Below are 13,467 nucleotides of genomic sequence, written 5' to 3' on the forward strand. Positions count from 1 at the left end.
TTATTATTTATTCATTCAGTTTTCTATTCCATTTTCCCCAGGGAGCTCAGAACGATTTACATGAATTTATTCAGGTACACAAGCAGTTCTTCTCCCTGAAGGCTCACAGTTTATCTAATGTACCCGGGGCAATGGGGGGGATTAAGTTACTTGCCCAGGGCTACAAAGAGCAGCATAGGCATGACCCAAAACCTCAGGGTGCTGAGGCTGTAGCATTAACCACTGCACCACACATTCCACAGCTTTAGTAAAAGAGCCCCTGTGTTTTTGGATCCAACTATGGGTCCAGCGCAGTTTAGGAAAGCACTTGTGCATGTGTGGTGTAGGCCTACCAAAGGCTTCTTAAAGAGCTGGAAATGTTAGGTAGTGTCTGCACCAGGTTTCCATCAGGAGATAGTACTTGTGAGAATTCTTGGTCTGCAGCAGTCAGTGAACACCTGCTACAGATGGGTAGCCTCTTTTTGATTGGAATTCATAATCACAAGAGCTTCAAAGTGCCATGCTGGAATTTTAAGAATTTGCCTTATTTTTCACTCTATAAGACGCACCTGACCATAAGACGCATCCTAGATTTAGGGGAGAAAAAAAAATTTCTGAACCAAATGGTGTACCCTGTACCCCTTCTGATGGTCTAGTGGTAGGCCGAGACAGGGTACAGGGCAGATCTAGTGGTAGGTAGGCAGCCATTCCCTCCCCCCCCCCCCATGCAGGTCTAGTGGTGTACTTGTACCTTGGTCATGTTATTTACAGTTAACTGCACTGACTACTAGGCAAGAACTTGATCGGCAGCTAGCTGCGGTCCCGGCTTGTGGAGGCGATCGGCGGCTGGTGACGTATAAGCACGCAAGTGCACTCCTGCGACCACAGACCTACTGATCACTGAAGCACGCAAATAGGAGTGCGCATGCACGGCTAGCCTTTTATTATATAGGATATTATGTGTATTAAATGTAAGACTCAGAGAGGTACTTTTCTCCATTCTTGTTTCAAGTGCCCCCTGCTGACTTTTTGGACCCCAATACAGTGATGCCTCGAAAGGACACTATCCTTTTCCCTGCTTTGTTGTTGGGGGATGTGCAGGACTTTGCTCAACAGAGTTTGGATGAGGCTTCTGGGAAAGAAACTTATACTACGCCATTGGGCTTCGGAGGAGGTCTCAACCTACCATATGTGACTCCCCTTGATGAGAACTCAGGCCTGATATGAATTGGACACCTATTCTGCTTGTGTTCAAGATTTATGGAAATCCTATTGAACCCTATTGGAGCAGTTTTTGTCTATTAATGTTTGAGGGCTGGAGAGTGTTTGTGGGTGGCCAGTTCTTGTCTTTGCTTCTCTGTGCTCTTGTTTTCCATGTGGCAGGCCTGCTCTGCCTCTCCCTCAAAGATGCTATGGGCATGCTGGCGGGCGTATGCCCTGGACCCTTGGTACCTATCTTCTCTCTTTTCTCTTTTTTCCTTTCCAGAGAATGTGATTTTGTTTGTTTCTGCTTCTAACCTGTTTTCTTTTTCCTGAGCATCTACTCTGGCGAGTATGTATGCTTTTGTCTGCGATTGAATGTGTGATGGTATGTGTGAGTTTGTCTGGTGCGTGATCTTGGTGTGTGCGTGTGTATGTTTAGAATCGTTTGGGGATTCTGATTGCTCTTTTCTATTTAAAAGCGGTAGTGCCAGTCGGCTGTACACCCCCTGCTTCATGCTGGGGCTTGCCTCCCTGATCTCCTCTTGGTCGTCTTATTACCCAATTTTTCTGTTTTGTGGGGTACTATGCTTGACATTGATAGGTACATTTCTTATGTTACCCTGCCCATTTATCATTGTTATGTATGACCTTGCTTTGTGCCTTTGACCTTGTAATGTGTTTCCGACTGTCCTCTGCCTCAATAAATATGATATTACAAAAAAAAAGAAATGGCAAACTACAATTTTGCAATTTTTACCCAATGTAGACAAATCAAAGACCAGAGTAAGAAGGTAGCAAATCTAAAGCACAAGGAGCAAGTGGAGAAAAAGAAGAATGCTCAGTTGCTAGAAGAGGCCAGGCGTAGAGAGGACAACCTCAGTGACAGTTCACAACAACTTCAGGTAGGAGACATGTTTAAACAGTGGGTTCAATACAGGAGTTTGCTTGCTATTGTCATTAATCCTGTTTTGCACTAATTGAAGCTACTGCATATTTAACTTTCATTTCAGTTATACAAGTGCTTTTCAGTCCTCTCCTGGTGGTATAATCACTTAGTCCAGTTTTCAGGGTTATCATAATGAATATGCATGAGAGAGATTTGCATATACTGTAATAGATCAGCAGTCTGCAGATTTATCTCATGCATATTCATTGTGATAGCCCCTGAAACCCAAGTAGCAGAGTGAGTGGCTTAGTGAGGGTGGGAGGCGCCCCCCCCTTGCCCTCTTCTCTATCCCCCTGCTGTGTGCATTCCCCTTCCCTTCCGTACCTGTTTAGCTCCCCGGCGTGAGCAGCATTTCTAATTTGCTGCCCACGTCAGCAATGGCTCTCCTTCTGACATAACTTCCTAGTCGCGGGTCCCGGAAGTAATGTCAGAGGAGTAATTTTTTGCGGGCATGGAAACTAATAAATTTTGAGGTCCTGCAAAGCACGCCTGGAGTACGGGCAGGAGATTTTCTGGCTTTTCTTCAAATGCAACATTATGAAAGCTCGGGGGTGGGATATGACATCTCCCATTGAGACTTAACACTTAGAACAATTATGGGGGACTTTACAGAAGGTGCCCAGGCCCTTTTCACTTCCGTATAAGTATTTAAGGGGGCGGGTAGTACCGCAATTTGTCTTTCAATGACATTGGGAGCAGGACTTGTATTGCACATTTGCATCTAAAGAGTGGGACATTATTTGTGCTGTGGTGGGTAGAGCTTTGATACAGGAGAACGCCTATAAAGGGTTGAGCCGTTGGTATTATACCCCAGAGAGACTTCATAAGATGTGCCCACAGTCCTCGGACAGTTGCTGGCGCTGACACAGGGCGATGGGCACCTTTCTTCATATATGATGGGACTGTCAGTATTGGTTCCTTGCTGGACAGCAGTGATGCAGACTCTGTCTCAACTGTTGGGGATAATTGTCCCTGTTACTTCTCAAAGCTGTTTATTGAGGATGTCTAATATTTGTGAGACCTCTTGGCAAACCCAATTAATTCGAATGGGGTTGACATAGAAACATAGAAATAGACGGCAGATAAGGGCCACGGCCCATCCAGTCTGCCCACCCCAATGACCCTCCCCTACCTTTCTCTGTGAATAGATCCCACGTGTCTATCCCATTTGGCCTTAAAATCAGGCACACTGCTGGCCTCAATAACCTGAAGTGGAAGACTATTCCAGCGATCAACCACCCTTTCAGTGAAAAAGAATTTCCTGGTGTCCCCCGTGCAGTTTCCCGCCCCTGATTTTCCACGGATGCCCCCTTGTTGCCGCGAGACCCTTGAAAAAGAAGATATCTTCTTCCACCTCTATGCGACTTGTGAGATACTTGAATGTCTTGATCATGTCACCCCTCTCTCTGCGTTCCTCGAGTGAGTACAGCTGCAACTTATCCAGCCGTTCCTCGTACGGGAGATCCTTGAATCCCAAGACCATCCGGGTGGCCATTCTCTGGACCGACTCCAGTCTCAGCACATCCTTACGGTAATGCGGCCTCCAGAATTGCACATAGTATTCCAGGTGGGGCCTCACCATGGATCTATACAATGCATAAAGACTTCAGGCTTACGGTTGATGAAACTCCTGCGTATGCAACCTATGATTTGCCTTGCCTTGGATGAAGCTTGCTCCACTTGATTGGCAGTCTTCATGTTTTCACTGACGATCACCCCTAAGTCTCGTTCTGCTTCAGTTCTTGTTAGGATTTCGCCATTAAGTGTGTAAGTCTTGCATGTATTTTGGCTGCCCAGGTGCATGACTTTGCATTTTTTGGCATTGAATCTGAGTTGCCAGGACCTAGACCGGCGCTCCAGTAGGAGTAGGTCGTGCATCATGTTGTTGGACATTGAATTTATGTCTGTTGGCAGCGATTAAATGTCTCATAGCTGTCTATTGGAAACAGACCTGAGTGCCTGATTTGAGTGAATGGAGAGTGAAATTATCTCTGATGGGGAAAATGGAACTGTATGTGGCAAAACATAGAGGTTATTATATGCAATCGATACATACCTGGTCTGTTCTATCCCAGAAATTGGCTGTTTAGGTGGGAGGTGGGGGGGGACGTTGATCCTAATGTGGAATTTATGTTCTGGGAGTTGAGGGGGAGGGTACTATGCTGCTGTTTACTGGTGTTCTTGGATTTTGTTTTTCACTGGACATTGGTTTTGGGTTTTGCTTTACTGTGTTCCATATTGTTGTGTTTTGTGATGTTTATTTGATTGAAAATACAATAAAAATTTTAATTTTTTTTTTTTTTTTTAAAGGGATGGTTAACAAGACTAAGAATGTTATAATGCCCCTGTATTGCTCCATGGTGCAACCTCATCTGGAGTATTGCGTTCATTTCTGGTCTCCTTATCTCAAGAAAGATATAGTGGCGCTAGAAAAGGTTCAAAGAAGAGCGACCAAGATGGTAAAGGGGATGGAACTCCTCTCGTATGAGGAAAGACTAAAATGGTTAAGGCTCGCTCTTCAGCTTGGAAAAGAGACAGTTGAGGGGAGATATGATTGAAGTCTTCAAAATCCTGAGTGGAGTAGAACGGGTACAAGTGGATTGATTTTTCTCTCCGTCAGAAATTACAAAGACTCGATGAAGTTATAGGGAAATACTTTTAAAACCAATTGGAGGAAATTTTTTTTCACTCATAGTTAAGCTCTGGAATGCATTGCCAGATGATGTGGTAAGAGCAGATTGCATAGCTGGTTTTAAGAAAGGTTTGGACAAATTCCTGGATGAAAAGTCCATAGTCTGTTTTTGAGAAAGACACGGGGGAAGCCACTGCTTGCTCTCTATCGGTAGCATAGAACAGTGGTTCCCAACCCTGTCCTGGAGGACCACCAGGCCATCGGGTTTTCAGGCTAGCCCTAATGAATATGCATGAGAGAGATTTGCATATAATGGAAGTGACAGATATGCAAATCTGCTCCATGCATATTCATTAGGGCAGGGGTGTCCAATGTCGGTCCTCGAGGGCTGCAGTCCAGTCGGATTTTCAGGATTTCCCCAATGAATATACATGAGGTCTATTTGCATGCACTGCTTTTCATTTCATTGTGGTCGGGTTGGGCCCATGTGCCTCAGGCCCCGCCCCCAGGTGGGACCTAAGGCTCCCGGGCCTATTCTGATTGGCCCAGGCGCCTTAGGCCCCACCAATAGGCGAAGCTTTGGGACGGATGGGCCAATCCGGCCTCATTCCATCGTTGGCTGCCTGCCGGACAGGCGAGTTTGACTCCCGTCTGTCCGGCCAATTACACAAAGGTACGGGGAAGGGGGGTGGGGGTGTCGTGGGGGTCGGCCAGGGGGGTCGCGGGTCGGCTGGGGGGGCGGTCGGAGGTTCTTGGGGGGGGCGGTCGTTGGAGGGAGGGGGGTTTGCGTCGAGGGCAGGAGGGCCTGGGATCCCTCCTGCCCTTAATGTAGTGGGGGTAGGGGGTCGCCGTGGCCAAGAGGGTTTGGGCTCCCTCCTGGCCCGAACAACTAGCGGGGGGAGGGGGTCGCCAGGGCCAGGAGGACTTGGGCTCCCTCCTGGCCCGATATTGTCGGGGAGTTGGGTAGTCGGCGGGGCAAGAGGGCTTGGGCTCCCTTTTGCCCCGATCGTGTCGAGGAGTCGGGGAGGCAAGAGGGCTTGAGCTCCCTCTTGCCCCGATCATGTCGGGGGTGCCGCGGTTGGCTGGGGCAAGAGGGCTTGAGCTCCCTCTTGCCCCGATCGTGTCGGGTGTCGGGACCGCCAAGAGGAAGCAGCAGGACACCGGTAGGAGCTTCTACATGATGGGGGGGTCGGGAGGCTGTGGGGGTGCGAGCGGTCCTTCAGGGTGGGGGTGCTGGTGGGAGTGCGTGCGAGCGGTCCTTCGGGGTGGGGGTGCGGGTGTGTGCGAGCGGTCCTTCGAGGTGGGGGTGCGAGCGGTCCTGCGGGGGGGGGTGAATCGGACGTCGGGGTGGGGGAACTATGTATAAAAAATTTTGTACAACGCGCTCACGCATATAACGTGCAAGGGTATCCACGGTACGTAAAAACCACGTATAACGCGTGCGTTATATGCGAGAAAATACGGTACTTAGCTATGGAAGGTACTGTATATGTGTTTAATTCCAATTGCAAAGGTATCCAGCACTGGCACCAAGAAATACTGAAAACTCTTTCCTTAAAAAAAGCAAAACAACATGCTTTCAAAGAACTCCTCATTAGGTAGTTGGAAAATAAACATCTAAATATACAGTTTATAAACACAAGACTAAAAGCTTTAAATATATTTTATGAGTGGATTTGCTTTTAACTTCTAACCCACATGTGCTTGTAAAGCTCAAATATCTGACCTCCTACTTGTCCTGTGGTGACAGGACAATCGCGCGCCAGACACCAGCGCGCCGACAATCGAGCGCAGACAATTTGGCGCAAAACACAAGCGCGCCACGGGAAAACTTAGTTTTAAAGAGCTCCGACAGGGGGTGTGGGGGGAACCCCCTCCCACACACACACTTTACTGCATACTGTTCGTGCTGCCATTGGGGTGGTGTGGGGGGGGTGCAAACCCCACATAATAGAGAAAACGGAACTTTTCCTCCCAAAAATCAAAAAGTTCTGTTTTCTCTATAATGGAGGGTTCCAACCCCCCAACAGCAGCGCGAACACTATGCAGTAATGTGGGGGGAGGGGTTCCCCACTTACACCCCGCTTTAGAGCTCTTTAAAACTAAGTTTTCCCGGGGCGCTCTTGTGTCAGCGCTTGATTGTCGGTGCGCTGGTGTCTCGCGCGCGACTGACTATTAACCAGTCCTGTTTGTCTGATTAGATTGTAAGTTCTACTAAGCAGGTCAGTCCCTTGAATGTTTTAATGTACAGAGGTGCGTATGTCTAACAGCGTTATGGAAATAAGTAATAGCAGTAGTTTTCCTATATAAGGACAGTATGAGGTTCAGAATATTATTTTTAAATAATATTCATGCCTTGTGGCAAACCCTCCTTTTATTTTTTTCCCTATTTTATTATTGGGGTTTTTTTTTTTACAATTAACCCCTATGTAATGGCAGACTTTCTATTCTCCTTTTAGTAGGTTAGTACAAAGCTATTGATCATAACAGAAAAATGAATATAGACTTTCTTTAAAAAATATTTTAGCAAATAAGGAGGCATTAACTGCAGAAAAATCTTATTTAAACCTCAGCTTTTTCAACAAGCTTTTGGGATTTACTTGTCAGGTTGAATGGTGGTATTTTATTGGTATACAGTCACCAATGAGAATTAACGAAACCAACTACCCCCCTATTCAGATAAGTACATCAAGTTGATCTGTATTAGTTCGTGGTCACGTAGGGAGGGCAGGGGACAGGTGAAGGCGATGATGGTCCCCTTGTTAACCTCATTGTAGTGACTTCACTATATTTTGGGTTACTTGGTCTGAGCACTTCACAATAATATTTAAAATAAATTAAAGAAAGCAATATTATTAACAAGAGATTATAGCTGTGATTACAATATTATATAGTTATTTCTGCCACAGAAGATTAAGTTTTATCTCCCTATTAAGTAAAAAAAGGTTGAATGGTGGGCCAGCTGATAAAAATTTCGGCAGAGGTTTTGACTGCTCTTGAATGCTTGTGAACTTCTCTATTTTTTCATATTGGGCTATAAATTGTCAACCATTTCAGCTACTAGTTATTTCTTGCAGAAGTTGTTTATAAGATTAGGATCTTAATTCAACACCCTCTACTAAAAACTGTCACAAAGATCTAATGTAGCTGTTGACAACGTATAATTCAGGAAGACTTTGTGGAAGATGTAGAACACTTATAGAGCCCCTTTTACAAAGCTGCAGTAGTGAATCTCAGTATGGTAAATGCAACACAGCCCATCGGAATTGAATGAGCTGCGTCACATTTGCCACATGGCTTTGTAAAAGAGACCCATGGTGAAGGGGAAAAATCTTTTTATGATATTTTTTTATTTTATTTCAAAAGCTGTATAAACACCATGTTCTGATATTTTGTGAGACTAGTTATTTTTTGTTCTAATTACCCATAAAACATCTCACCAGTTAATAACAGATTTTCTTTTCAATATTCTGAATAATTTTGTATAGCATTTCACAGTTTGTCTCATTTATTTATTTATTTTATATACCACTTATATCCTAAGTGGTTTTACATTCAGGTACTTTATCATATTTCCCTATCTATCCCGACGGGCTCAAACTCTATCTAGTGTACCCTGGGGCAATGAGGGGATTAAGTGACTTGCCCAGGGTCACAAGGAGCAGCGAGGGAGTTGACCCCACAACTTCAGGGTCCTGAGGCTCGAGCTTTAACCACTGCGCCACACACTCCCACTTATGTAAAAGCCTTACAGGAATCACTTGGGGGAAAAAATATATATATATATATTTTTTTTTACTTCTTGAAATCTAAGTGGTGTATTTATTATGTGTTAACTATATAACATTTCCTACGCTAATAAAATTTCAGTATATTTTTATAAGCCACAGTTCTGAGTAACTGATTGTGATTATTGTAGAACATGAATCATATAGTAACAATTCATTTAAAAAATAACATAGTCAATGTTAAATCCAAGCTATAGATACATATAGATGAGTGGCTTATGTATAAATAAGCATATAAATATATATAACCAATAGAAAAGTGTGGCCATTCAAAATAAAGAACCCTACAAGTACCAGGGTAAAATAAACAAGCATAGGACCATTGATCCAAAAGTTCTCAGTAACAGATCATAAGAAACACATAGATGGTTATTTTAAAACCTCTGTTCTTTTTTTGGATGTCTAAAAATGGGTATTTGAATGTGCATATTGTATAGACATTCAAATCTCAATTTTACAAAGGCAGGATATGGGCATCTAATGCTTCAGTGTGTCCATATGTGAATTGGGCATGTTCTGTGTGTATTTGGAGCAGGATTAAGGAGGACCGAAAGTATGGATGTACAGCTCCAATCACAGAAAAGGAAGTCTAGAAAGGTTGGACATCCATATTTAGGCCTAGTACTTTGCCATTTCCAAGTTACAGAAAGGTGATTTGACTGAGCAGTTCTCCACTAAATGGAGATAAAGAAAATCACAGTATGTGTTTTCCTGTCCCTGGAGTGTCCGCAATTACAAAAAAATAATAACGATAAAATGTGAAAAGTAAGCTCTGGCTCTCTGCTGGCTGCTTTAACTATCGTGTTTCCCCAAAAATAATACAGGGTCTTATATTAATTTTTGCTCCAAAAGCTGCATTAGGGCTTATTTTCAGGGGATGTTTTAAGCAAGGCTCTGTGTCATCTACATCATTGTTAACTAAAGCAGAAAAAATAAACCATCCCAAAAGAAGCCATCAGTACTTTTTATTCCTCCATTTTAGGCAAATTTCTATGAGGCACATGCCTTTCTAATTGTGCAAGCCTATTGTTTTTCACTCCCGTGTCTCTTAAAATGAATTGGTTTGGAATAATGCTCAGCTGGAGAGTTGCAACATGGAGAGTTATTTTTAGAAATGTGGGGAGAACTTTGGATTTGGGAGGTTGCAGAAATGGTAGTAAGGGGTATGGAATTTATTTTAATTTAACTCGCATATCGGTAGCGGAGTCAACGTCCGGGATAGAGGCGCAGGTTGGAGGGATGTTCAGCAGCTGCAGGGAGGCTTCCAGCCAGGGTATGAGACACTACTGTCAGTATGGTAAGCAGTGGCCGAGTCACGCTGCTGCATAACTAGGGCTTATTTTTGGAGTAGGGCTTATATTGTGAGCAGCCAGAAAAATCACGTTAGGGCATATTTTCAGAGTAGGTCTTATTTTCAGGGAAACATGGTAACAGCCATTTTATAATGTGGATGTTCCTCTGCTGCCACAAAGATGTCCGTGTCCCTTGTTTTGCCCCATTTATAATTTGGATGTTTCTGTTGGTAAAATGGATGCTCATGCCGCACATTTGTAGCACATGGACGTCCATCACATATATATTTTAGAAAAGGTTCTATCTGTTCTAAAATCTATGCGAGATGGATATCCATTTATGGGATGCCCACATTCTACGTTGGACATCCTTCCTAAAATGCTCCCATGGGCTCCTATGATGTATGACTGGTTGTTAACATAAGATCTTTTAAAAAATAAATCTGCTTCACCATTGTTAATAGATTAAGAATCATCAACATCTCAGGATAATACCTCCTTTCTTGTACAATTCCTCTGGAGTCTGCAAGGTAGGGTTGTCAATCCCTTCCAGCCCTGATCAGTAGGGAACTCAAAACCAATGTTTGACTCCTCCTCCTGTGCTCATCTCCTGTGACACTCCCCTGGAATCTCAGTTAGTACACAAGCCAGTTTTGTTTCCTACAACCCTTGCTGTAGGGTCTCATCTTTTCTGCTCGTGTTTTATTTTCCTAAATTCTAGTATTTTCTTTTGATATTTGGTGTGGGTCTTGCCCTAGTGCTGCGGATTCACCCTACAGGGATATCCTTAGGCCGGAAATCGCAAACCTTTCTATCTAGAATTGTCTGCATCCAGGGGGGTTTCCTGTCACTATCCACATTCAAGGGGAGAAGAATTCCTTAGCAGACAACCTCTGCAGAATTCTTCAACCTCACAAATGGACTCTCAACTCTGCAGCTCTCCAGTCCATCTTTGCTCAATGGGGTACTCCACAAGTGGACCTGTTTGCGGCTCCCCATATTCATCAGTTGCCCCACTTCTGCTCCAGATTGTACTCTTCTCACCGCCTGGAAGCTGATTTCTTTCTCCTGGATTGGACGGGCCTGTTTCAATATGCATTCCCTACAATTCCTCTCATGTTGAGGACTCTGTTCAAACTCAAACGAGAGGCGGCCACCATGATTCTCATTGCTCCTCAGTGGCCCAGGCAACATTGGTTCTCCCTTCTACTTCAACTCAGCTCCAGGGAGCCCATACCTCTTCCAGTTTTTCCTACTCTGCTTACTCAGCATCAGGAATTGCTTCTATATCCCAATCTACAATCATTGCACCTGACAGCTTGATTTTTCTCAGACTGAATCCAACTGATTTACATCTCTCTCAACTAGTTTGACATATTCTTGATGCCTCCAGGAAACCAGCCACCCAGTAATGTTATCAACAAAAGTGGACTAGGTTTTCTTCCTGGTGTTTTCTTCATCATTACGATCCAACTTCCTTATCAGTGGATTTGCTGTTGGATTATCTTGTTCATTATCTTGTCTGACTCTGGACTCAAATCTACATCTGTCAAAGTCCATCTCAGCACTATTACAGCTTTTCATATACCAATGAGGGAAAACCTCTCACTGCTCATCCGCTGATCTCCAGATTCATGAAAGGACATTTTAGTGCTAAACCACTTCTCAAGCCTCTGCCTGTCGTCTGGGACCTTAATGTGGTTCTTTCCAATTTGATGAAGCCACCATTTGAACCAATGGCCACAACTCATCTCAAGTTTCTTACCTGGAAAGTTGCTTTCTTTATTGCTCTCAACTCTGCTAGGAGGGTCAGTGAGTTACAAGCATTGGTAGCAGATCCACCCTTCACTGTTTTTCACCATGATAAAGTGGTTCTACGCACACATCCTAAGTTTCTACTGAATGTTGTCACGGAGTTTAATCTCAATCAGTCGATTGTTCTATCAGTGTTTTTTCATAAGCCTCATTCTCATGCTGGAGAAACCGCTTTGCGCACACTGGACTGTAAATGTGCATTGGCCTATTACATCGACAGAACAAAGCCTCATCGTACTTCTCTCCAACTCTTCGTCTCATTTGATCCTAAGAAGTTGGGGCATCCTGTTTCCGAGCGAACAATTTCCAACTGGCTGGCTGCCTATATCTCATTCTATTATGCTCAGACTGAACTGGCACTGGAGAGTCATGTCACATCCCACAGAATCAGAGCTATGTCAACTTCTGTTGCTTTCCTTAGATCTATTCCCATTGAGGAAATCTGTAAAGCTGCCACCTGGTCCTCAGTTCATACATTCACATTCACATCCCAGTTCATAGATTCACATTCACATCCCAGTCGGAATGGGCACTTCAGTTAATCTGTATTACAAAATTAATTTTAATAAAGGTCATCACTCCCACAATCCCTATCTTGTTAGCTTGGAGGTCACCTCTATCAGTGAGAATATGCTGCCTGCTTGTCCTGGGATGAAGCACAGTTACTTACCATAACAGGTGTTATCCAGGGACAGCAGGCAGATGTTCTCACATATCACCCACCTCCCTGGGTTGGCTTCTTAGCCGGCTTATCTTAACTGAGGGACCGCGCACCTACGTTGGGAAGAAGGCACTCGAACATGCGAGGTGCGGGCTATCGCGAACATTCTAAAGACTTAAAATGGTGATGCATTTTAAAGTGGTCCATACCATGGCTCCGTTGGTGATGTCACCCATCAGTGAGAATATCTGCCTGTTGTCCCTAGATAACACCTGTTACAGTAAGTCATTATGCTATCCGATGCCCAACAAGTGCACAAACCCTCCCAAGATTTACCAGGAGAAAGGAGATACAAAACCTCATGGAGGATAGTAAAGGCCAGTCCCTCCTCCACAAATCTATCAAAAAAAGCTTTAATCTTACTCCCCAAACTGATCCTTAAGCCTTCCACATCCAAAGAGGCCACATAATGTCTCAACTGAAAGTAAGCAAAATAGTCTATAGATGCAATTCCCGATCTATACTGAAGATATCCCTAAGGGACCAAGAACCCATCGTTCTGAAGAACATGGGATAACAAAGATATGCCTAAACGTTCCCATCTCCAAAAGGTGACATTGTCACAGCCTAGTAAGAATTGAAGATTCCCTCGCAATGGTAAGAAGTCTGAAACTCCCGCATCCCCCCAAGGTCACAAAAACTTTCCAAGTATCTCTCAAAGATCCAAGCAATAAACTGGGACACAGATTGGGGGGAGGAGAGAATAGATCCGGGGGCCTGAAGCTGTGAACTTGAATGCCAGGTATCTTGCTAATTCATAGGTGAAGCAGGAATACATCTCCTGGTCTAATATCCAATCCACTGAATTGGAAGCCAAGGACAGGCATCAACAATGGGACTAAAGCACACAATGAGAGAGTCGTGAGGGCAGGATGTGAATAGATCAACCAAGGGTGTACTGTTCAAAATAACCACTTCATTGATGAATATGCCGCAATGGCTCAATAGACTCGACACTGGCAGTGTTTCAGCATCTGTGCCTTTATCAAGAGTCTGGCTTGAAGATGGCATTGTGCATAGGTACACTCAGGTAGATGCGCTGTGAGGGTGTCGATTGAAATGAAATGAAAATTAGTGTCCAAAGCGTAGCT

General features: G+C 44.2%; 1 protein-coding gene across 11 annotated transcripts in view; it reads left to right on the forward strand.

The window, feature by feature from the left end:
* The window catches only part of ERC1 (ELKS/RAB6-interacting/CAST family member 1), a 509,833-nt gene that overhangs the window by 194,113 nt on the left and 302,253 nt on the right, over positions 1 to 13,467 (forward strand). For all 11 annotated transcript variants that reach the window (XM_033952310.1, XM_033952317.1, XM_033952311.1 and 8 more), the window contains one exon: positions 1,949 to 2,084. In XM_033952310.1, the coding sequence (XP_033808201.1) occupies positions 1,949 to 2,084 (136 nt within the window). The remainder of the gene's footprint in view (positions 1 to 1,948; positions 2,085 to 13,467) is intronic.

Source organism: Geotrypetes seraphini, chromosome 7, assembly GCF_902459505.1.
Source record: "Geotrypetes seraphini chromosome 7, aGeoSer1.1, whole genome shotgun sequence".
NCBI classification, from domain to species: Eukaryota; Metazoa; Chordata; class Amphibia; order Gymnophiona; family Dermophiidae; genus Geotrypetes; species Geotrypetes seraphini.